The sequence below is a fragment of the Podarcis melisellensis genome (assembly GCF_964234715.1).
Source record: "Podarcis melisellensis genome assembly, chromosome: 16".
Classification (NCBI taxonomy): domain Eukaryota; kingdom Metazoa; phylum Chordata; class Lepidosauria; order Squamata; family Lacertidae; genus Podarcis; species Podarcis melisellensis.
In genome coordinates this window covers 19,881,181-19,906,770 of record NC_138533.1, presented here as the reverse complement: position 1 = coordinate 19,906,770, position 25,590 = coordinate 19,881,181, and the positions used below count along the sequence as shown (strand labels likewise).

General features: G+C 48.1%; 1 protein-coding gene across 1 annotated transcript in view; it reads left to right on the top strand.

The window, feature by feature from the left end:
* Nucleotides 1-22,604, top strand: part of RNFT2 (ring finger protein, transmembrane 2) — a 31,082-nt gene extending 8,478 nt beyond the window's left edge. Inside the window, exons 4-10 of the mRNA XM_081892442.1 lie at nucleotides 2,575-2,651; nucleotides 3,139-3,239; nucleotides 6,643-6,796; nucleotides 16,585-16,734; nucleotides 18,229-18,294; nucleotides 20,443-20,544; nucleotides 22,455-22,604. Of these exons, the coding sequence (XP_081748568.1) occupies nucleotides 2,575-2,651; nucleotides 3,139-3,239; nucleotides 6,643-6,796; nucleotides 16,585-16,734; nucleotides 18,229-18,294; nucleotides 20,443-20,544; nucleotides 22,455-22,589 (785 nt within the window). The 3' untranslated portion in view covers nucleotides 22,590-22,604. The remainder of the gene's footprint in view (nucleotides 1-2,574; nucleotides 2,652-3,138; nucleotides 3,240-6,642; nucleotides 6,797-16,584; nucleotides 16,735-18,228; nucleotides 18,295-20,442; nucleotides 20,545-22,454) is intronic.
* Nucleotides 22,605-25,590: the final 2,986 nt, after the last annotated feature.

Sequence of the window (25,590 nt, the reverse complement as noted above, 5' to 3'; positions counted from 1 at the left end):
AAACGCCGTTTACCTTCCCGCTGGTAAGCGGTCCCTATTTATCTACTTGCACCCGGAGGTGCTTTCGAACTGCTAGGTTGGCAGGCGCTGGGACCGAGCAGCGGGAGCGCACCCCGCCGCAGGGATTCGAACTGCCGACCTTTCGATCGGCAAGTCCTAGGTGCTGAGGCTTTAACCCACAGCGCCACCTGCGTCCGTATAAAAATAGGATACACTTTAATAAATGGACCGACCGTAGGACAACACTCACTGCTTTTGTCTGGATAAATATGACAACATTTGAAATGAGTTTATACAGAATGAAGGAGGCTATTGACATCTACATATGTATTTGGATAATAACACTACAGTCGTACCTTGGAAGTAGAACGGAATCCATTCCAGAAGTCTGTTTGGCTTCCAAAACATTTGAAACTGAAGTGCAGCTTCTGATTATCTGCAGGAAGTTCCTGCAGCCAATTGGAAGCCGCGGAAGCCCGGTTGACTAATTGGCTTCCAAAAGAACATTCAAAAACTGGAACAGTTACTTCCAGGTTTCGATCATTTGGGAGCCAAAACGTTCAAGAACTAGGCTGTTCGACTTCCAAGGTATGACTATATAGCAATTTATATAAGAATGTATGGGGGTATATTACATTGCATTTTTGTACACATACCCCCCCCCCACACTTTCTTATACATACAGTGGTGCCTCGCAAGACGAAAAGAATCCGTTCCACGAGTCTCTTCGTCTTGCGGTTTTTTTGTCTTGCGAAGCAAGCCCCTTAGCGGATTAGCGCTATTAGCGGGCTTAGCGGATCAGTTGTTAAGCGGCTTAGCGGCTTAGCGGATCAGCTGTTAAGCGGCTTAGCGGATCAGCTGTTTAGTGGCTTAGCGGATCAGCTGTTTAGCGGCTTAGCGGATCAGCTGATAAGCGGCTTAGTGGCTTGGGAAAAAGGGGGGGAAAGGAAAAAAACCCCACAGGAACTCGCAAGACATTTTCGTCTTGCGAAGCAAGCCCATAGGAAATTCGTTTTGCGAAGCACCTCCGAAACGGAAAACCCTTTCGTCTAGCGGGTTTTCCGTCTTGCGAGGCATTCGTCTTGCGGGGCACCACTGTATCTTTGTTCTTTTTTCCTCCTCACGTCCCTCCACTTTTTGCTCTGAATTACTTTATTTCTTTATAATTAATTCCCCCCAATAAAATACTCATAATCAAAATACAATAATTTTAGAATTATGCAATAATCTCAAGGGGTCACCTTTCAGCGAGGTCTGATATTTCCTGTGCATGCACACGGGCAAGTGGTTTGGAGTGCTACGATATCTTCTTTCGGAGTGACTTCAGTTGTGTTTTCCTTGAAGGTCCATTATATATGTAACAGGACTTGCGCACCATCCCCTTGAAATTGAAGCACCTGGTGCTTTCAGTGTTCCTAAATCTTAGCTTTGGGGCGTATAGAACAACTCATTTTTGGGGTTCTTTCCACACACCTTCTCCAGAGTGACCCTAGGAGCCGATCCTCCGTGGCTCACCTCTGTTGACTCACCTCCTTTCATTCCGATTGGCTCCACTCCGTACAGAGTGTGAAAAGACTTAATCTCAGTGGATTAAAAGTTACTTTCGTGCTGATTGAACAGCTGTAGGCCCCTGGAGACCCTACTGGAGAGATAGTAATGGTGTCTTTGACCCCCTGCAACCCCGGACCACTGTGCCACTGAACACATCAGAAGAAATATTCCATCCAGGGGCAAAACTAGGCTTTACTTCACCTAGGTCTTTGACCTAGTTGGGCACACACCCCAACCAACCGTGTATTTGCACACACAAACACACACACACAGGCTGGGAGCCTCAATGGCATCTCTCTGGAGGCTTCACCCGGGGCAAAAAAACCTTGGCTAGCCCCACTCCCGCTGTAGCTACAGTTCTGATTCCCATCCACACTCCTGCTCTCACAATGGTGACCGAGGATTTGGATGGGGTTGGTTGCTTCCCCTGTGTAGGAGCACAGGATGACATGACTGTTGTTTGTTGTGTTAGATCAGGGGTCAGCAAGGTTTATCTTGCCTGGGCCGGATCAGTCCCACGGAGATCCCTCCGTGGGCTGGATCGCGCATGTGCCCGCTGTTAAGTTGTGGGTGAACATATCAAACGACACAGTGATTCTTTAAACAGCTCTTGTTTATTCACAGGCCAGAACAGAACTGAACTGAAGGGTTCAGCCAGCCTGCTTATATAGAGCTCCACTAGAACGCAACAGTAACCATTTTCTGTAACTATCCAATCACTGAATGTCACTTTCGATCCCTTATTTGCATATGTGGACCTGAACTATCTACAGTATCCCCCTGCTGGCCCAGGGTGAGAACTTCAGTACATAACACCCATGATTTTCAGCGTCTGTACAGACGCGGTTTCAGCCACCGTGGAAGCGAGTCGCCGCGGTGGTTTAGCGCAGCGGGCAGGTGGCTTGGTTTGGGGCGATTCGTGGGCCAGTCAAACGACCTCCACAGGCCACTTCCGACCCATGGGCCTTAGGTTGGTGACCCCTGTGGTAGATGTACAGGTCGTATTTCTCTTTCTCTCTGTAGGAATTGCTCTGTGCATCGGCATGGCAAGCACGTTCGCATATGCAAACTCGACTCTCCGAGAACAGGTATCCCTGAAGGTGAGTTGCGGAACAGGGATGCCCAAAGGGTGCCTCTGGACAGTGGTTGGTGGTTGGCAGTGGGGTGGAAGATTCTGAAGGGAGATCTCTGGACTCCTGGCATAATGAAGTCCAAGGGCTAAGAGGGGTTCCTTTCCTAAGATAGGTTTCAAACCAATAGGAACATCCTCCATAGAAAGGCAATGTCAAGATCAGCTGAATTTTGCTGCTCATTTTTCTGTGATTACATCACAAAAAAGTGTGGGGTTTTGTTTTGTTTTACATTATGAACTTCCTTAGAACTGGAGAGGACCCATCCCTGCCCCAGGGAGTCTACAGTCTAAAATTCACCAGAAGCAATTAAAGTAGAGACAGGGATAAGTAGGTTCAGCAGTCTTGGAGTTATTTTTTTCATACAGCAAGTTCGTAGTCCTCATGGTGGCAGAGAACTATCTTTGGAGTTTCTGGGATTACATATTGGGCTTTCTGTTTTTGTTGTTCTCCTCAGGAAAAGCGGTCTGTGCTGGTGGTGTTCTGGATCCTGGCCTTCCTCACAGGGAACACCTTGTACTTGCTGTATACTTTCAGCTCCCAGCAGTTGTACAACAGGTAAGCAAAACGGCTTGGACCCTTGAGAAAAACAGGTAGCCAGCTGCTCATCAGAAGAGCAAGGAGGGATTGAATGAAAGGGGGAGAAACATTATTATTATTTGCTTGTGTGTGACTGGAAGAGACTTGGAGAAAGCTCACAACCAGATAAACAAGGGTGTGAGAACCTGCATCCCTCCAGGAGCTGCTGGACTACAACTCCCATTATCTGTGACCATCGGCCTTGCTAGCTGGCACTGATGGGAGTTGGAGTTCTCCAGCGTCTGAAACATTGGAAGCTGCCTTGCACCGAGTCAGACCACTTATTCACCTAAATAATAATAATAATAACAACTTTTTATTTATACCTAGCCAGTGTTTCATTTCCTTCCTTCCTTCCTTCCTTCCTTCCTTCCTTCCTTCCTTCCTTCCTTCCTTCCTTCCTTCCTTTTTTGGTAAAAAATAAAAGGTGTCCCCATGCTCATATATTAATGAAAATGTGGGTGCCAGCACAAAATGGCTGCCATGAGTGACAAAACAAGAGGTGTGTGATTACTGCCACAAAAAAGCCTGCATCTCAGCTCAGCATTGTTCCACAGTGACTATAGTCATTCAGGGTACTGAGAGTTGTTTGGAAGAATTCTCCCTTCACAGAGCTACAATTCCCAGGTGCTTTAACAACCAATCCTTCTTCCGAAGGAAGTTTGTTTAGGGTGCTGAGAGTTGCTAGGAGATGCCTCCCCTGCCGCCGCCATATTCCTCACAGAGCTACAATTCCCAGAATTCTCTGGGAAAGGGGACTGACTATTAAACCACTCCTGGAATTGTAGCTCTCTGAAGAGATTTGGAGGGGGTGTCTTCCTAACAACTCAGCACCCTGAAGAAACTACAGTTCCCATGATTCTTTGGAGGGAAGCGATGGCTGTTTAAAGCGGCGTGAGGCTGCTGGTGTGGATGGGTCCCAATGTGCAAATCATAGCATTGGGCTCAGTGATCTAAAATAAGGCCATCTCTTAATCTGGATATTCTGGGCCCTCGATGAGAATCCGCAGGTATGTTTCCCAAAGCTGAGTGATGTTTGGCATCAAATGGAAATGGGGGGGGGGGCTTTTGGGTAGGAAGGGGGCTTTATCTTCACCCCATATACTTAGAAAGCACAGACATCAGCCTGGATCTTTGGTTGACTTTCTCTTTGCTCAGATTTGCTATTTTGTTTTTGTTTTTCTTTCCATTTCCCCGATCTAATTTATTTGTGGATTCAGTTGTGTGTGTGTGTCTGCCTGTTTGCTTTTTTTAAATCAATTTCTTTCATTCCCATCTCTGTATTTCTGGGTTTTTTATTTTGGGAGGTCTCTCATTTTCGATTTTTGTTTTGTTTTTAGGGTTTAATTTCCATTGTGATGTGCCCATATTGTGAGTATTTTGATTTCTGTTTATCCCAATCCATTTCTTTATTTACTTCGCAAACAAGCCCGTTGATGCTCCCACCCAGCATGAAACCATATCCCGCACTCGCTGCCTAATTAGGAAGCAAAGCCAGTGCATAACCGTCCTGGGAATGTGATAGGAATGAGGCTTCAGATTGTTCAGTTGCTTTCAGAAGTGCGGGTGCAACTCTGCTTGCAGAAAGGGGTTTGCCTGGGGTTAAAGCAGATGGAGCAAAGGACCTCCAGATTGTGTGTTGGCAAGGGAGAAAAAAAGGTATCAAATGAGAATTCCCTGGATGCCAAGGTCCAGCTTTGGAGCAAGTACAGTGGTACCTGAGGTTACATACGCTTCAGGTTACATACGCTTCAGGTTACAGACTCCGCAAACCCAGAAATAGTGCTTCAGGTTAAGAACTTTGCTTCATGATGAGAACAGAAATTGTACTTTGGCGGTGCGGCAGCAGCAGGAGGCCCCATTAACTAAAGTGGTGCTTCAGGTTAAGAACAGTTTCAGGTTAAGAACGGACCTCCGGAAGGAATTAAATACTTAACCCGAGGTACCACTGTACTCTAGTGTGAGAAGCCCAGCAGAGATTTAAAACCACAAAATACGCAGCAAAGTAAAGTGTGGAAATATAGGCTGTATTTCCTGCAAGAAACAATTTTGTTATTTTCTTATTCTACAAATCTCTCTTTCTGTGTGATTGCAACAGGGAGAATTCCCCTCTCTATCTAGATTCATGACCACACTCTGCAGAACAATAGACTCTCAAAACAACACTAATGTCTCACGTCGTATGTAGCTGATATATAGAAAAGGCGTTACAACACAAGAAAAGAGACAATGCTCATACTTTTGTAAACCACAAAAAACTTAATTAAAAAAAAATGTGGCGAGATTTCAGTCTTCGTTGAGAAGAATGTTCCTTGATTCCTTTTTTTAAAAAATGATAAATTCACAACAGTATTACAAAAGTATTGCATGCTTAAAAACTGATCTAAATATAACTGATTATTCATACAAATAGCCGTTGCTATAATTGTAAGTGATCAAGACATTATCAACAATTTCTTCTAGAAAAATATGAAATTTTCCATACATGTCCACCCTTTTTATTCTTTTCCTTACTGATCAACTCCTGCCATACTAATCAGACACACATATACTCAGAAGTAAGTTCAAGTTCAACAGAGTTTTATTCTAGATAGATAGATCTAGGATTGCTAAGGTCTTTTTGCATTTATTTCCTCTTCTATAGTGTGCCGTCTATATTGATTTCAGGCTACTATTTCATTTTTCCACTGCCTATTGGAAAATCTCGTTTCTCAAGAATTGTGCGATAAATATGGTAGTTCCTGCTTTGCTTTCTATTGCCTTTTACAGTGACTTTGCCTGAATGTCATGATAAAGCTATGTTTTAGCACAGGGGTCAGCAAACTTTTTCAGTAGGGGGCCGGTCCACTGTCCCTCAGACCTTGCGGGGGGCCGGACTATATTTTGAAGGGAAAAAATGAATGCATTCCTATGCCCCACAAATAACCCAGAGATTCATTTTAAATAAAATGGCACATTCTACTCATGTAAAAACACACTGATTCCCAGACTGTCCGCAGATGATTGGGCCGGATCTGGCCCCCAGGCCTTAGTTTGCCTACCCATGTTTTAGCATGATGGGAACAAACTAGATTCCTCCTGGAACCCTGCTGCCCAGCGGTCTCATCCATTCCCCCTTCTGTTTCCGCAACATCTGGAATGAATTTAGAAGCTTTGAATTTTCTTGGGTTATCTGAACTGAGCAAACTGCAGTTAATCTTAACTCTGCTTCTCTTGAAGCAAGCCAATTTCAACCCAGGGTTTAGGAAGCTGTATCTTTGTAAACCGCTTAGTGGACTGTTTAAATGAATTGGTGTGTAAAGTGTTCAAACAAACAAACAAACAAATGAATGAATGAATAAATGAATGAACGACTTGCCTCTTCCTGTCCTGCCCATTTCAGCCTCATCTTCCTGAGACCCAACTTGGAGAAGCTGGATTTCTTCGATCTGATGTGGATTGTGGGGATCACAGACTTTGTACTCAAATACCTCACCATCGGTTTGAAGTGTCTGGTTGTCGCGTTGCCGAAAATCGTACTTGCCGTGAAATCAAAGGTAAAGAGTCAGAGAGGGAGTTCTGTTCTCACTCTGATTGGGATGCAGATCTTATTTTTAACATGATTTTATTTTGTTTTTTGCCTCTGCATGGGGAGGGATCTGGTGTTGTGGATCAGGCTAGGGCTTCCATCCTTTTCGTTCCAAAGAGTTTACTTATCCAAAGAGTTCGTTTATATTCTGCTATTTAAAAAACAAATAAAAAATCAGAGCGGTTTGCAACAATTGTACATGAAACCATACAATAGAAACCATACAAAAAAGTTAAATTCAGAAGCCATCTAACTATTATGTGTGTTGTTAATTGCCTCTGTAAATCAGACAGGATGGAAAAGCTTTCAGCACGCAGTTGAAACAAAGGCCACCTGCTGGATCTCTAGTGGCAGGGTGTTCCACAAGACTAGGCTGTCGACATTAAGGCTCAGTTTCTTGTTGTTGTCAAATGAGCCTGACCAATTGGGGAATGACCAGCAATGCTGCTGCAGATGAGCTCCTGGATGATCAAGTTGAGATTCCTGCATTGAAGGGGGTTAGGCTAGATGACCCTTGGTGTCCCTTCCAACTCTACAATTCTATGATCTCTAAGTAGGGCTTGGATGGTCCCCTTCCTGAAACCTTGGGGAGCCACTGCCGCTCAATATGGACCACAATGAGCTTAAAAAAAAGTTGAAGTATAACTTTATGAAAAATACAGACACAGGTATGCAAAAGAAGATCAGAAAATATTCCTCTATGCCACAGGAGCGGCAAGGATCCTAATGGCTAAAAACTGGAAAAAAGAAACTGTGCCAACAAAACGGGAATGGCAAGACAAACTGTTAGAGTATATTGAACTGGCTAGATTAACAGAGGCAATTAGAGATCACACTAGACAAGAGTTTCAAAAAGCATGGGGAAAATGCAGAGAAGACTTCACAAAACAGTGCCCTAAAATACATACCTGGACTTGTTTCGATTAATGTCTGCAGGAGACTTTGTGGATATTAAAGTTATAATTAGAAAAATCTTAATAATTATTCATAAAGGAAACAGCTTATAAGAAGTAAATAAGGAGGCAGATACAGGATAAAGGAAGTCTTTTATTTGGTTGTTTGTATTGTTGTATGTTATGCCCATTGTATGTTATGTTCACATTTAATGAGGGTGGTTTTCTGTATTGGGGGGTGGGGTGGGGGAGTTTATGTTATGTTGTAAATAAAATTTCCAGCACAGTGAGCTAGACAGACCAACGGTCTGGCCCGGTAGCTGCCTACTTAATTCAGCCTTTTGTTTCGAGCCATGAGAACAGAATCAATCTGCAGGGAGGAAGGGTCCAAACTTAGTGGTATAACACCTGCTTTTCATGCAGCAGGTCCCAGGTTCCACCCCCAAAGGAATCTCCAGGTAGGGCTGGGGAACGCCTCCTTGTCTGAAACCCTGGACGGTCACTGCCAGTCTGTGTAGACAGCACTGGGCTAGATGGACCAAGGGGTCTGGCTCAATGTAAGCAGCTTCGAGGTCAGAGGCACCAACGCTTCTGAATACCAGTTGCTGGAAACCACAGGAAATGGAGAGATGCTTTTGTGCTCGGACCCTGCCTGGTGGTTTCTCATTGGGGCGCCTGGTTGGCTGCTATGAGAACAGGGAGCTGGGCTAGATGGGCCACTGGCCTGATTCAGCGGACTCTTCTTATGTTCTTAATGGAATTAGGAAATGAGAAAACAGGGGTGATGGTGTGGCCGTTCTCCTCCTTTGCTCCCCGTTTCACCTTTATCCCCCCCAGTTTGTACAGAAGCACTTTTGTGTGGGAGACAGATGGGGACCTCTGTGTTAAGCGCACACAATTATCATCCTTCAGCCGGTGCTGAGATTTCAAGCCAGGGGATCAAAGTAATTCTAAATGGGCTTTGCGCGAGTAGGTGTGGTTGGAAAGGTTTGTCCCTAGATGCCGGGGTACTTAAGAAGAAATATTAATTTACCCCTGGCCGTCGTCCAAGAATCTCGCCGCCCTCCCCCTACCGCAAGCCTCTGATGATCATGATTATTATTATTATTTTATTTGGGGAGATTAATGGGCTGGGTCATGGCATAATCCAGCTTGGGGAGCGGGTGATGGTGGTAAAAACCCATCCAACATGCAAACGATGCAAATCGTCAGCCCAAGACAAATTGCAAAGCTGGAAGAGGTTCACAGCCTTTGCTTGCTTGTCTAAGAGCCGTCCCAAGTCCTCATTAATCCTTGTCCCAGAGAAGAAAGAGACTGTGCCTGTATTTTTCAACCGCACCAGGAGGCTGGTAAGATTGCATCTGTCAGGGGCCCCCTAATGGCTCGCAGCACAGATGCCTCATTCTGAAAATACTTTTTCTCTTTGTCGAGACGCTGATCATCATCTCGAGTTGCCGTCTTTCTTCCTGACGACCTTGAAAACAAGACCCTCTTGAGTGCTAGACTGAGGACGGTGTCTTAAAACCAGCCTTGCGCTTGTGTGTTCTCACTGGAATTCGACATTCTAAAACCGTTTGTATGAGTTTTTAAAATCCCTTAAAAAAAGAAAAAAGAGGCAAGCTTCTAGATCTCATGGTCTTTGAGAAAAGACAGAAAACCTATGTGTTGTCTCCAGCCATCTGCTGTTTTGTACATAAGGGCATGAGGTGAGCTTGCTGGATCAGGCCAATGGCCCATCTAGTCGAGCATCTTATTCTTACAGCGGCCAGCCACATGCCTGTGGGAAACACGCAAACAGGATTCGAACACAAGTCCACTCTCCCCTCTTGTGTTTTCCAGCACGTGGTATTCAGAAGTGTTGCTGCCTTCAACAATGGAGGCAGAGCATAGCCATTGTGGCTAGTAGCTGGGGGCAGATTTACTATTAAACTAATGATGCTTAATCTTGAGGACCCTTAATCCTCGAGAGGCCCCAGAAGACCACATTGCTTGAAATTGTGCTTGAAAAAGTACATCATGCATGTATATAACATTTCCCCAATTTCCCTTAATTTTCATAGGTAAAGGTAAAGGGACCCCTGACCATTAGGTCCAGTCGTGAGTTGCGGCGCTCATCTCACTTTATTAGCCGAGGGAGCCGGTGTACAGCTTTCGGCTCATGTGTCCAGCATGACTAAGCCGCTTCTGGCGAACCAGAGCAGCGCATGGAAACGCCGTTTACCTTCCCGCTGGAGCGTTACCTATTTATCTACTTGCACTTTGACATGCTTTCAAACTGCTAGGTTGGCAGGAGCAGGGACTGAGCAACAGGAGCTCACCCCGTCACGGGGATTCGAACTGCTGACCTTCTGATCAGCAAGTCCTAGGCTCTGTGGTTTAACCCACAGCGCCACCCGCGTCCCCAAAAACTATAAGGCATAGGAAATTTTTATTCACTCCAGTGACTTTGACATGTGAGATAATCCAGTACAGCATCTTTAATACAAATCTGATTGTATGTATGTATGTATGTATGTATGTGGTGATCTGTTGTGGAACAACCCCATTGAAGAAGATGACAGTGGCTACCCAGGCCTCCTTGCTGGTTGTGAAGGGGGCCCCTTAACTGTTCAGGCTTCAGGCTCCCAAAAATGCAAGTTTGCCACTGTTGGTAGCCATTGATGACCTCATGCACCTCCCAAATTTGCCTAATCTTTAAAAAAAAACCTCCAAATTGGTGGCCATCACTGCCGAGTTCTGTAGTTTAACTCTGTAGTGCTGCACAAAGAAGTGCTTCCATTTTACCTGTCGCAGATCTCCCAAAATTCAGCTTCGTTGGACATCCAGGAGTTCTAGCATTAGGAGAGAGGAAGGAAAACTTTTTCTCTATCTGTTTTCTCTGCGTCACATCCAGAGGCTTGCATGCACCAGGGGGAAGAGGAGGCGTCTGGCATTTCCCAAATTTCCATCATGAGTATTTCTGTTGCTTGCCTTAAAAAATAATAATCACCCACACCCCTCAAGCTGTCGCTCCTTAGCGGTGTAAATGAAAACCTGCCATTTGCCGCCCAGACAACAATAGGCGCCTCGAGGAGCCACATGGCTCTGGCCGTTTTAATTTACTTTAATTCATTTTCTATTGAACCCAAATGGTATCTGCTTGTTGTGTTGTTTTTAATGGAGGGCGTTCGGGAGAGGTGTAGCCAAGGCCCTCTTGAGGGAAGAGAGGGCCGCAGCTGTTTCAAAGTGCTCCAGCGCTGTGTCTCTGGTATCCGTTGGGCTTTTCAGGTTAGGGATAACTGCGGTTTCTTAAAGGTATGCCAGGGAGGGAGGGAGGGAATGGTTGTTCTCACGCAAAGTGCCTTTGCATGCCACCACTCAGCGGCGACTGTGACCCTCAGTACCTTAAGGATCGCATCTCCCCATTCGCATTGACCCACACCCTGTGCTTGTCATCAGAGGCCCTTCTCTCTTTCCCCAATCCCAGAGAGCTTCGGAGTATGGCAACAAGGGAACAGGCCTTTTTTCTGGTGGCTCCCTGATTATGGAATGCTCTCCCCAGAGAGGCTCGCCTGGCGCCATCATTACATGACTTTAGGCACCAGGCAAAACCAATTCCTCTTTACTGATGCCTATGGCTATTAAACAATCTATGGCTTGTGATAGTGTGGGGAAGAGGACTGTTGTTATGATATTTTATTATTCGGCTGTCAGTATGCTTTTTGTTATGTTTTTATCATTGATGTTCTGTAATGTACGGCTGCCATATGTCTGGGATTTCCTGGGCATATCTGGGATTCATCTGTTGGAAATAGCGTCCGGGCGGAATATAAGAAAATCGGCAAAAAATGTCTGGGGAAACCTGGGCGTGTGACAACCCATGTCAGAAGTGTTGGGTTTTTTTTAGCAAATTTCCTTAAAAATAGCTGAAAAACTTCAGTTTGGGGGGAGATTTTGCTCCCACCCTTAAAAAAAGAAAAGAAAAAGCTCAACAACTTTGCCCCCACCCCCCAAAAAACCCCTTTGTGTCTGGATTTTCTCTTTTTGAAATATGGCAACCCTATGTAATGTGTTTCTTAATGTTGTATACTACCCTGGGATCTTCTGATAAAGAGTAGTAGATAAATTGAAATGATGATGATGATGATGTTACATCCATTGTGCAGTGGGCTTCACTGGTTGTGCTTTCTAAGACTCTACTGGGAGCGAACTGCAGTTCCTTTGGGGCACCCCCCATCCCAGTGGTGGGCGGAGCCAGAGGCCAGAGTAGGCGGAGCACCACTTGTGAGTTTTGACCTTTGGGCAGCAGTTCCACCCACGCTTGCACACCCCTCTCGATCCATCTGGATAAGCAGAGGGGCTGGGAAGAGCTCAAAGAGTCAGGGAGAGTGTGAGGCAGGGCTGATGAGAAGGGGTGTGGCCTAAGGAAAGCCCTGAGGGCCAGGTAGAGAGGCCTGAGGGGCCACATTCATACCCCAGGCCTGGAGTCCCACACCTCTAGACCTAATTATGTTACTGGGGCCCTCTCTTCAGACAGTAGCGTGTGAAGGAAAGGCAGTCACCTTAGATTTTGAGACCCTACCGCTCATTCTGCTGAGCGCCGGTCCCCGATAGCTGCCTCCAGAGTCCTGCCTTGATGGTGCCACTCTGGTCTGGAAAAATGCCTGGCCTGTATGCTTTGTTTGCAAACAGTGGTAGAAAATGTGAATTGATCGGCGGGATTGTGCGTACTTCTCAACCGATATTGATCCATCGTCTCCCAAGCCCGGGGCAGGGGTGTGATCCTATAAATATGTTCCAGTAATAAAAATATGGAATATTTTCTCACCTGAAAAACCTGTTTGGGCAGAAGATTTAATGGAGAGGGGACGAGCCTGTTGTTGATCAATCTACTCACACATATGCCTGTGGATCTCTGTCTTATACACATATTCACAAAAATGCCTATTCTGTAGAGCTAGCAATGCCGATCAGAAGGTCAGTGGTTGCGGCGCTCATCTCACTTTATTGGCCGAGGGAGCTGGCGTTCAGCTTCTGGGTCATGTGGCCAGCATGACTAAGCCGCTTCTGGCGAACCAGAGCAGCGCACGGAAATGCCGTTTACCTTCCCGCCGGAGTGGTACCTATTTATCTACTTGCACTTTGATGTGCTTTCAAACTGCTAGGTTGGCAGGAGTTAATATAGAATGCGACGTCCCTATTTTCATCGGAGAAATGTTGGAGGGTATGCCATTACCTGGTGAGCTGGCCGGACTAGGCCTAAAGGCAAAAGTAACCCCGAAAGACCTGCAAGTCCTTCCTCGCTTTGCACCTACAACAGAGGAGAAGGGAGCCGAGAGGACTTTGTGCAGGCTGCCTGCCTTGCCAAACGCCGCTGACAGCCTCCTCATTAGCAAGCGGCTACCCCCTGCGAAGAGCCGCATGCTTTGCTCCAGAGCCTCCCTTCTAATCTACTAAATGGCCTGCGCTTGGGATCTCAGGCTGTTGCCATTACAGATTTGCTCCGCGCGATGGGCCCCTCGGGAGGCGGAGGCGGGGGGCGGCCGGGTCCTTGAGTAAGCGGCTGGCGTGACCTCACTTGCTTTCCCGGGGGATATGAGATCATCCGAAATGCCGAAGCTCTCCAAAGCCCTTCGATTTGCTCAGCGAGAGAGAGAGAGAGCGAGGAGGACAGCTTTGCCGGGTGATCTCATCCTGGGGGACCCCCGGGGGGGGAGGGAGGGAGGGGGCCGAGCCTGCTGTTCTCCTCCAGGACCCTAATGGGCTTAATCCCCCTGGTCTTCGCTGGCAGCAAGGAGCCAGTATTGGAGAATGGATGGAAATCGGCCGTGTAAACACGAGTTACCTCTTTTCTTTTAAATGTTTCTCAAGTCTACAAAAGGAGCAGTGCGAATAACTCCCCCAGTATATAAATTCAAGCTTCTCCTCTGCTGGGGTGTGTGTGAAGCCCCCAGTTCTGGGAGACACTTGAGGACTTAGGAGATTTAGTTTGTGTATTCTGTATGAGAATTGCCTCTTGTCCTATGTAATTTTAGCAGATTTGACGGTGGTTTTATTGTCTATGATTGACAGTGTTTTCGGATGATGTCATGGCCTTTGGCTACTGCAGTAAAGTCTACATTGATGACATAGGGAGCTTTCTGGTCAGGCCATGGGTCTATCTTTCTTGGTGCTGCCAACTCTGGCTGGCAGCAGCTCTGCAGGATTTCGGGCAGGATCTTTTTCCAGCCCTGTCTTGGGGGTTAAACCTATGGACTTTTCCCATGCAGAGCAGGTGCTCTAGTGCTCAGCTGCCCCCCCCCCCAATAAATGTTCTAGTCCTCATGGTTCTGAATAATATCCATCACCTCTTTTGCCCACAGAAGGTCCCAGGATCTGCTGGAAACCCCCGGAAAAATAGCTAGCAGCCAGTATGGAGAAGACTGAACTAGATGGACCAGTGACCTGATAAGGCACATTCTGACGTTCTTAAGAGAAGGGTTGTAGCTCAGGGGTTAGAGCATCTGCTTTGCACGCAGAAGGTCCCAGGTTCGATTCCTGACATCCCCATGTAGGTCCGGGAGAGAGAACCGCAGCCAGGCAGTGTCGCTGAGCTGTAGGTGGCCGGACTCAGTATAAGGCAGCTTCCTCCTGAGCTGCCCGGTGGGCTTTAATAATAATAATAATAATAATAATAATAATAATAATAATAATAATAATAATTTATTTATACCCCGCCCATCTGGCTGAGTTTCCCCAGTCACTCTGGGTGGCTTCCAACAAAGTATTAAAATACAGTGGTCTGTTAAACATTAAAAGCTTCCCTAAAGAGGGCTGCCTTCAGAGTTCATCTAAAAGTTTGGTAGTTTTTCTTTTCTTAGACATCTGGTGGGAGGGGGTTCCACAGGGTGGGTGCCACTACCGAGAAGGCCCTCTGCCTGGTTCCCTGTAACTTGGCTTCTCACAGTGTGGGAACCGCCAGAAGGCCCTCGGAACTGGACCTCAGTGTCCAGGCAGAAAGATGGGGGTGGAGACGCTCCTTCAGGTATACTGGACTGAGGCCATTTAGGGCTTTAAAGGTCAGCACCAACACTTTGAATTGTGCTCGGAAACATACTGGGAGCCAATGTAGATCTTTCAAGACCAGTGTTAAGTGGTCTCGGCGGCCGCTCCAAGTGACCAGTCTAGCTGCCGCATTCTGGATTAGTTGTAGTTTCCGGGTCATCTTCAAAGGTAGCCCCACGTAGAGCGCATTGCAGTAATCCAAGTGAGAGACAGTGGCGTAGCGTGGGGGGTGCAGGGGGGGCCGGCCGCACCGGGCGCAACACCTGGGGGTTAGGTTTAGGGGGCGCAAATCCACGGGTTAGGGGGTGCAAATTACTTGCCTTGCCCCGGGTGCTGACAACCCACGCTACGCCACTGGTGAGAGATAACTAGAGCATGCACCACTCGGGCGAGGCAGTCCTTAGGCAGGTAGGGTCTCAGCCTGCATACCAGATGGAGCTGGTAAACAGCTGCCCTGGACATTTTAGTTGATTTGAGCCCTCCCCACAACTTGAGCAGACTGGGCACCCTCTCCTCAAACATCTGGAAGGCCGTAGAGGTAGGAGAAGGCTGGGACAAAGGCGAGAGGCACAGCACCCCCTGGGACTGGAAGATATGACGACTGTATTTTTGAGCCGCCTTCCTCTTCCCAGGAGGCCAGCCAGCCAGGAGGTAAACACTGATCTAAATTGCTTTGCAGGTCCCGCAGCGGTTTGCTCTGTTAAAGCCGAGCACGTTGGGACAGATGCACGGGAAAAGATCCTGGTCCTGGGTTTTCAAAAGGGCCCGAGTGCCGCCTGCCAGGCTGCTGAGCTCCTGCGAGTGGGTGAGGGGGCCTGGGAGCATAGCTGTCAATGTTTCCCCTTTTTAAAGGGAAATTCCCTTATTCCGAATAGGATTCCTCGCAAGGAAAGGGAAAAGTTGACAGCTATGCCTGGGAGCTGAGCAAAGCAGTCCGCCGTTCACTCTCTTTATTTCAACACTCAGGGACCGATGCTCAGAAAGAAACTTCATACGAATGTAGGAAACAATCCAGATCAAAAGAAAATAGAAAACCATAGCCATGGAATTACTGATAAATGTATGTCGTATTGTAGAGTGTCTGGCACAGAAAACAAAATTAGTGGCCCAGGAGGGGAGGGGAACGGAGAAGCAGAAGGCGCAGTTTGTTAGCTTTGCTGAAAGACAGGCTTCATCCAGCCCCCACCCCACCCCGAAATGTTCTAGCTGGTCAATACAGGAACAACAGTTTTAGAAATGGGTGCCTGAGTTTTGATTGGTGTTTTCCTCTTCCCTCCTTGTTCCTTTTTCCTCGTGTGTCATATTTTTCTTTTAGATTGTAAGACTGCAGGGGCAGGGACTGTCTGGTTGTAACAGATCATAAGTAAGCCACCGGGGGAGCCTTTGGGGCTGAAGAGCAGGGCACAAATCCTTTAAATCAGGGTTTCCCAAACTTGTGTCTCCAGCTGTTTTTGAACTACAATTCCCACTGGTCTTGCTAGCTAGGGATGATAGGAGTTGTAGTCCCCAAATAGTTGGAGACACAAGTTTGGGAAACCCTGCTTTAAATGAACAAAATCAGAACTTCAGATTAACTCCTAGCAAGTTCTACATACAGGAAACACCTGTTCAAAAACTCTTTCTTTCCTTAATATGATATGCTTTAAACATGGTCCTTTGAAACCTCAGATGCAGTGGCAAACCTGTTTATAGATTTAGTCCAGGTTGCTGCAGAGGGGTGTATGTGAACAGTTGGGTGTAGTAAAGGAATAAATGAACTGGGCAACCTGGATTTGCTAGTTCTATGGTTCCAGGTGATAGCCTTGAAGTAGCCTTACCCGAGTTTCTCTCTCTCCTACAGGGCAAGTTCTACCTGGTCATTGAGGAGCTGAGCCAGCTGTTTCGCTCCCTGGTCCCCATCCAGCTGTGGTATAAATACATCATGGGGGACGACCCGTCCAGCAGCTATTTCCTCGGGGGGATTCTCCTGATCTTGTACAGCCTCTGCAAAGTAAGTGGTTGACCTGAGGGTCAGGGAAAGCTTTAGGCCACTTACAGTCTAACCTACCTCACAGGGTTGTGGTGGGGATTAAATGAGGAGGAAGGAGAACCAGCTGCTCCACTTTGAGCTCCTTGCTGGGAGAGATCATCAGGGGGTTTGGACTGGGTGTTCATCAGTATGCAGATGACACCCAGCTCTACCTCTCCTTTAAATCAGAACCAGTGAAGGCAGTGAAGGTCCTGTGTGAGTGCCTGGAGGCGGTTGGAGGTTGGATGGCGGCTAACAGATTGAGGTTGAATCCTGACAAGACAGAAGTACTGTTTTTGGGGGACAGGAGGCGGGCAGGTGTGGAGGATTCCCTGGTCCTGAATGGGGTAACTGTGCCCCTGAAGGACCAGGTGCGCAGCCTGGGAGTCATTTTGGACTCACAGCTGTCCATGGAGGCGCAGGTTAACTCTGTGTCCAGGGCAGCTGTCTACCAGCTCCACCTGGTACGCAGGCTAAGACCCTACCTCCCCGCGGACTGTCTCGCCAGAGTGGTGCATGCTCTAGTTATCTCACGCTTGGACTACTGCAACGCGCTCTACGTGGGGCTACCTTTGAAGGTGACCCGGAAACTGCAATTAATCCAGAATGCGGCAGCTAGACTGGTGACTGGGAGTGGCCGCCGGGACCACATAACACCGGTTCTGAGAGATCTGCACTGGCTCCCAGTACGTTTCCGAGCACGATTCAAAGTGTTGGTGCTGACCTTTAAAGCCCTAAACGGCCTCGGTCCTGTATACCTGAAGGAGCGTCTCCACCCCCATCGTTCAGCCCGGACACTGAGATCCAGTGCCGAGGGCCTTCTGGCGGTTCCGTCATTGCGAGAAGTGAGGCTACAGGGAACCAGACAGAGGGCCTTCTCGGTAGTGGCGCCCGCCCTGTGGAACGCCCTCCCATCAGATGTCAAAGAGATAAAGAATTACCTGACATTCAGAAAACATCTTAAGGCAGCCCTGTTCAGGGAAGTTTTTAATATGTAATGCTGTACTGTTTTTAACACTGATTGGGAGCCGCCCAGAGTGGCTGGGGGGGCTCAGCCAGATGGGCGGGGTATAAATAATAAATTATTATTATTATTATTATTATATTTTTATTTTTATTTTTTAAAAAATCCCATCAAGTCATGAGAAAAACCATTTTCTGCTCGAGACCCTGGAAAGCTGCTGCCAGCCAGAGTAGGAAACATTGGTCAAGATAAGACAAGTAGCCTGATCTGGGATAAAGCACCATTCTGTGTTCCTTTGTGAGGACGTCAGTGCCCATTCACACTGCGCTAGAGTGCAGGTTTAGTCGCCAGTGTTGGTTTTATCAGCCTCCCAGCAGGCTGCCATTCAACAGGCGAAGCTTTGATCTCGCTTCAGAGAAAATGCTGTCGCTTTCCTTGAAAGACAGAAATAGCACCTCCCCCCCCCGCCGCCCCCTTATCCTACGGTGAATTTCTACCTCTTTTTGTTCCAGTCTTTTGACATCTGCGGTCGCGTGGGAAGTGTGAGGAAAGCACTGAAGGTCCTTTGCACCCCCCAGGTACGTAGGCAGCTGCTTTGCTTTCCTATAATTAAGATAATTGGATCCTTCAACAATGGCAAGGAAGAGCATCCATCGGAGCGGCAAGTGACTGACGAGGTTCGCTGCAGGGAGCGCGGGGAATTTCTAGCATTGCACCGGTTAGGAAAGATTTGAGGAGTCCAGCTAAGTTAGCACATCCCTGGAAATCGCAGGAAATTATTCTCGGCTGTATTCGACCCAAAGCAAGCAATGAAGAAGCAATGGCAGCCAGTGCTTAAATGTAGAGACAAAGGCGGACAGACAGGCTCAAATGTGGCCCACCAGCCCTCTTTACCTGGCCCTCAGAACTCTCCCTAGGCCACGCCTCCAATCCCCAGCCACACCCCTCACCAGCCCTGTTTGACAGCCAAGTCTTTCTGCCCTGGCTGGATACATGGCCTTGAACTCTGGCCATGCCTCTTGCCCAGGCATAGGCAAACTCGGCCCTCCAGATGTTTTGGGACTACAACTCCCATCATCCCTGACCACTGGTACTGTTAGCTGGGGGTGATGGGAATTGTAGTCTCAAAACATCTGGGGGGCCGAGTTTGCCTATGCCTGCTCTTGCCTCTCTGGATAGGAGGACCAGGGCGGGTGCGTGGGGAAGCCATCCCACTGCACAAAGGTAAAAAATTATATTTCTTGTACCGCCCACCTTTGCCCCTGGCCCTTAGAAAGTTGTCCAGAAGGGAGTGCGGCCCTCGGGGTGTTGTAGCGATGTTTTGCATTGGAGTCACTTTCATGCAGGCAACTGACCCTATGCCTCACATTTGAGAGGCAGTGTGGTATAGCAGTGAAGAGTCCCAAGCTAGGACCTGGGAGACCGGGGTTCGAATCTCCCTCAGCCACGAAGCCCACAGGGTATCAGGGATTGGACAGAGGAGGAATGGTGGAGACAGCCTCCCCAGCCTGAGCCTCCCAGAGAAGAGGAAGACAGTACAGTGGTACCTTGGGTTAAGAACTTAATTCGTTCTGGAGGTCTGTTCTTAACCTGAAACTGTTCTTAACCTGAGGTACCACTTTAGCTAATGGGGCCTCCCACTGCTGCCGCGCCACCGGAGCACGATTTCTGTTCTCATCCTGAAGCAAAGTTCTTAACCCGAGGTAATATTTCTGGGTTAGCGGAGTCTGTAACCTGAAGCGTATACTGTGGTACCTCGGGTTACATACGCTTCAGGTTACATATGCTTCAGGTTACAGACTTCGCTAACCCAGAAATAGTGCTTCAGGTTAAAAACTTTGCTTCAGGATGAGAAGAGAAATTGTGCTCTGGCGGCGCGGCAGCAGCAGCAGGCCCCATTAGCTAAAGTGGTGCTTCAGGTTAAGAACAGTTTCAGGTTAAGTACGGACCTCCGGAATGAATTAAGTACTTAACCCAAGGTACCACTGTATAGATATACAACAATGGTTTGCGGGAGGCCATAGCTCAGAGGCAGAGGAGGAGAGAAGCTGAGAAATAATGGGGGAAGACGAGGGGGAAGCAGAGCCGGAGCAGCTGGCTGACACGTTATCACTAGAAAGCATTCCAGACCCCCCTTCTCCCAGAACCCGGTGAGCATTGAAAGTAGGAGAGCAAAGGGCTCAGAGACAAATGGCCCTAAGCGACCACTGTAATGGGGGTGGTGCTGTTAACGATTGAGGAGAGAAGTGGGGTGGTGATTATTCGGAGCAACGCTATTACTCCAAGAGGCTGCTTTTCTCTGTGAATATTGAATAAAAGACCGTGGTAAGAATTCCCCTTGTTTATTTGTTCCTGGCAGCCTACTGTGGGGTGGGTGGGGAGGATCGGATTCCCTGACACCCGACATGGGGTGACCCAGCCTGTGTGTCGCTGCCTGACCTACCTCACAGGGTTGTTGTGGGCAGTGGCGTAGCGTGGGGGGTGCAGGGGGGGCCGGCCGCACCGGGCGCAACATCTGGGGGTTAGGGTTAGGGGGCACAAATCCACGGGTTAGGGGGCGCAAATCCATGGGTTAGGGGGCGCAAATTACTTGCCTTGCCCCGGGTGCTGACAACCCACGCTACGCCACTGATTGTGGGTATAAAAGAGAGGGGAGAAGGCAGGATCGAAATGTCAAACTGAACGGTGCCATCCTGTCATTTTGACTACATGCCTCCTTTTTCCAGACCTACGGGGTCCGTGCCACCAGCCAGCAGTGCAGTGAGGCTGGCGACATCTGTGCCATCTGCCAGGCTGAGTTCCGGGAACCCCTGATCCTCTTATGCCAGGTAATGCGGACTGGTTGGGTGCAGGGCAGCCTGGGCGAAGTGGCGCTGTCCTCACCCGGCTTGCTAAGTCGCCTCTGGGCTTAGTTTGCCAAACTGGGGGAGAGGGGGGAATGATCATACAAATTGCAGGTGTCACAGCGGCACACAGACACGCACAATGGCACTTTCCATGAAATCTTGCTCAACATGGGGCTGGAACGCACGACGCCGAGTTTAAGAGTGCCATGCTCTTGATTTGTCTAGGAAGAGTACACTGTTAGTTCCTAATACTGAAAAGAGGATTTTTTGTCTTACAGCAGCCAGTGGGGGGGGGGGGCGCATTGGACAAGCTTAGATCCTAATTACTTTTATTTACAGTGGTACCTCGGGTTAAGTACTTAATTCGTTCCGGAGATCCGTTCTTAACCTGAAACTGTTCTTAACCTGAAGCACCACTTTAGCTAATGGGGCCTCCTGCTGCTGCTGTGCCGCCGGAGCACGATTTCTGTTCTCATCCTGAAGCAAAGTTGTTAACCTGAAGCACTATTTCTGGGTTAGCGGAAGCTGTAACCTGAAGCGTATGTAACCTGAAGCGTATGTAACCTGAGGTACCACTGTACTTTAGTTTTTGAATGCTTGGGAAGCTAGTCCCCCCCCCCCTTTGCATATGTCAACACTTTGAAATTAATTTTTTAAAAATGGAAGGAAAAAAAAGAATTGGGGATAGGGTAAAGATTTCAGCCTCCTTAGATTTGGGTCCGGCGTCAGCAACAAGCAGCCTCGGGCACCTGCCATCACCCAACAGCGCTCGTGTCTTTGTGGCTCCCGAGCAGCAGCAGTGGCGTAGCGTGGGGAGTGCGGGGGGGCCAGCCGCACCGGGTGCAACATCTGGGGAGGCGTGCTCGCACTCGCAGCTCTCTGCCCCTACCGGGTTAGGGGGCGCAAATTACTTGCCTTGCCCCGGGTGCTGACAACCCACGCTACGCCATTGAGCAGCAGGAAGTTACTAGTCAATATTTTTTTATTTTAAAAAAATGAATTTACGCACAGTGCCACAGAGGGGCGCTCGTTCAAATACTCTGGTGCCCCTCCTGGCGGTCCTTTCCATTGCTACATGCTCGCTGCTTCCTGCTCATTGTACACCATCCTGCATTTTCAGCACCGTTTGCCTCTGCAGAAGGTCCTGGGTTCCATAATACAGTGGTGCCCCGCAAGACGAACGCCTCGCAAGACGAAAAACCCGCTAGACGAAAGGGTTTTCCGTTTTGGAGGCGCTTCGCAAAACTAATTTCCCTATGGGCTTGCTTCGCAAGAAGAAAGCCCATAGGGAAATCTCCGGGGACCTCTTTTAAATGCTAGCGGTGGGGAGCAAAGCCTTTCCCCCCCTCCTCCGGCCTTCAGAAGAGGTCCAGGAAGGACGGCGGGGGCTGAAAGGCTTTGCTCCCCACCGCCAGCATTTTAAAAGCGGTCCAGGATAGCAGGGAAGCGCTTCCCGCTATCCTGGATGGCTTTTGAAGGCAGGCGGGGGGGAGCAAAGACTTTTGCCCCCCGCCAGCCTTCAGAAGGGGTCCAGGACCTCTTCTGAAGGCTGGCGGGGGGCAAAAGTCTTTGCTCCCCCCTGCCTGCCTTCCCGGGAGAGCGGAAAACGCAGCGCTGCCTTCCCGCTCTCCCGGGAAGGCAGGCGGGGGGGAAGCAAAGACTTTCGCCCCCCACCGGCCTTCAGAAGAGGTCGGGGGACAGACTGTCCCCGGACCTGGTCTGAAGGCGGTTTCCATAGGAACGCATTAATTGATTTTTAATGCATTCCTATGGGAAACCGTGCTTCGCAAGACGAAAAACTCGCAAGACGAAAAGACTTGCGGAACGAATTAATTTCGTCTTGCGAGGCACCACTGTAATGACAACAACCTTTGCTCCTTTTGCCTATAAAGCACGTCTTTTGTGAAGAGTGTCTCTGCCTCTGGTTTGACCGGGAGAAGACCTGCCCGCTGTGCCGCTCTGTGGCTGTGGAGACCTTGCGGTGTTGGAAAGACGGTACCACTTCGGCTCATTTCCAGGTGTATTAAACAGGATGAATAGAATGGCGTCTCTCTCTCTCTCTCTCTCTCTCTCTCTCTCTCTCTCTCTCTTTCTTTCCTTTCCTCTTTCTCCTTCTTTGGTGGCGGAAGGAAGGAGCATTTGCCTGCATGCTTACCAGAAGTCATTTCAACCCTGCTCCCCTTCCGTCTTGCTGGAGCCTCGCATCTTCACTCAGGACCTGCCAGGAGCTGTGAAGAATGCCCTCCCTTCATACATTTGATGTTTGCATTGGCCTCTCCTGCTCAGAACCAACTAGGCTCTTAAGGGAAGGGAGGTCAGATTGTTGTTTATTTCTTTGACATCTGGTGGGAGGGCGTTCCGCAGGGCGGGCGCCACTACCGAGAAGACCCTCTGCCTGGTTCCCTGTAACCTCACTTCTCGCAGTGAGGGAACTGCCAGAAGGCCCTTGGAGCTGGACCTCAGTGTCCGGGCAGAACAATGGAGGTGGAGATGCTCCTTCAGGTATACTGGACCGAGGCCGTTTAGGGCTTTAAAGGTGATGGACCAACTCAGTATTACACACCTTTTCATGTTCCTATAAATGTTCGGAAGCGAGTGGGGGATCTGATGGGCACATCACTTGCATTTCTTCTGAATGCCAAGCACCTTATTTATGTGCAGAAGGTCTCAGGTACTGCTGAGAGAGACTGCAGAGCTGCTGCCAGTCCCTGTTGGCAGTTATGAGCCAGATGGACCAAGGGTATGGCTGAGTGTTAAGGTAGCTCTCTGCATTCATAATGGAGGCACCAAACACCTTGTTTCCACCTCTCTTTCGTTTTGGGTGGCCTAAAGGGAAGGACCTGTTCACAACGGCTCATAATTAACCGAGGGAATTGGCAACCCCATGCTTCAGCCATGGCCACTCAGTTAATACTGTTTTAAAAGAGGTCTTGGACAGATATTGCACAGGGAATACGCCTATCAATGGTCGTAATGGCAAAATGGAGCTTCTCTGTCTAGAGGCATTCTACCAGCCTCAGGGGTGCAACAAGGGCTCTTGCCTTCTCACCCTGCTTTATGGGCTTTCTAGAGGCATCTGGTTTGCCACTTTTAAAAATGGGATTGAATCATAGAATAGTAGAGTTGGAAGGGACCCCAAGGATCATCTAGTCCAACCCCCTGCACAATGCAAGAATATACAGCTGTCCCAAGTGGGGATCGAACTTGCAACCTTGGCATTATCACAACCATGCTCTAACCCAAGCATCCCCAACCTTCGGCCCTCCAGATGTTTTGGACTACAATTCCCATCATCCCGGACCACTGGTCCTGTTAGCTAAGGATCATGGGAGTTGTATTCCAAAACATCTGGAGGGCCACAGGTTGGGAATGCCTGCTCCAACCAGTTGAGCTATCCAGGCTGCATTGGATGGAGCTTTGGTTTGATCCATCCAGGCTCTTTTGTTTCATCAAGGAATCTGTGTTTCCTACCACATGTTCCCTAGAGAGCTGATTTCCATGAGATTTGGGGAAGCCTGACCACCAATAACCTCTGGCCTGCATGCCCGCAGGGTCAACATCACCCCTGTGTTAGCCTTATCTTCTGAGAAAACAGTATTGGAGACCAGAGTTTCCTTTTCCCCAGGGATGGGCAGCCCTGTTCGTCCTCCAGATTCTGTTGTACTCCAGATCCCATCAGCCTCAGAGAGTGTGGCCAGTGGTCAAGGACGATGGGACTTGGAGTCCAACAACACCTGGAGAACCACAGGCTCCTCACCTCTGATTTTTACTTCCTCCAGCATGATCAGCAATGGTCCAAAAGGTTATTTGCATCAACCAGCTAGGTGTTTAGGATTCTAGTATATATAAGGAAGGTGTGGAATGAAATCATCAAACAGCACATCAGAAAAGCTTCTGGGTCCTGGAAGGGTGCAGTTAATCACTCACAAACCATATATTTGTCATGGTGGCTAATGAAACAGAAATTTTAACTCTTATAGCCAAACATCACTTCCTCTGATTAAATGATGCTGTTATTGAGGATCATAAAATCATAGAATTGGAAAGGGGACACAAGGGTCATCTAGTCCAGCCCTCTGCAATGCAGGAATCTTTTGCCCAACATGGGATTCGAACCCACAACCCTAAGATTAAGAGTCTCGTGCTCTTATACCATTTTATAGGAAAGCCAACTGGTCCAGGTGATTTCCCATTTCCCATTGTTTCTATTTCATTCTCAATATCTGATACCTTCAGGGGGGCTGATAGCATCTCTTTTTTATATTCTTCAATGATTGGTAGTTTAATATCCTGAGAAAAGTTTTCCACCTCATCCTCTGGTATATTTTCTGGACCTTCATATAGCTTTTTGCAGAATTAAAAAAATTCGTTATTTATATCTGTTGATGAGGTCGCTGTGATGTTGTTTTCCTTTCTTATTAAAGGTATTATTTTGTTCGTTTTCTTGTTTTCGATTAGCTAGATTTTTTGTCGGTCTTTCTCCCTGTTCCCAATATGTTTGCCTTAGACATAATAAGCTGAATTCAATTTTTTGAGCTAGTATATTATTCAGTGTTTGTTGTTGTATTCTTTCATATATAACCCTGAAGCTAAGCGACGGTGTTACCGCCCTTAAGTTGAATCCATGAGTCCGATATGTAAGCTCTCTGTTAATATTAGCAGCATTTCCACGGAGCTTCCACAAGCTTCTTGCCAACGAACATACATTAAACAAAGCTTGCTCCATTGAATGGGGACATTGAGTGTCCTGCAAGCTACCACTGTGTGTGAATTTCAGTGTAAATGGAACTTTGTACCGTGTGTCTGTGTCATGGTCCCTTCCCATCTAGCATCTTACCACACACTACTACTGTATTGGCCCAAGGCTCCCTGCTCCTCTCTTGCCTTTCTCCTCAGTTCATGTAGACAGGCAGGCAGACTCGGTAAAGCTGGAAGGGACCACAAGGGGTCATCTAGCCCAACCCCCCTGCAGTGCAGGAATTATTCCACCCAACATGGGATTTGAACCCACAACCCTGAGATTGAGAG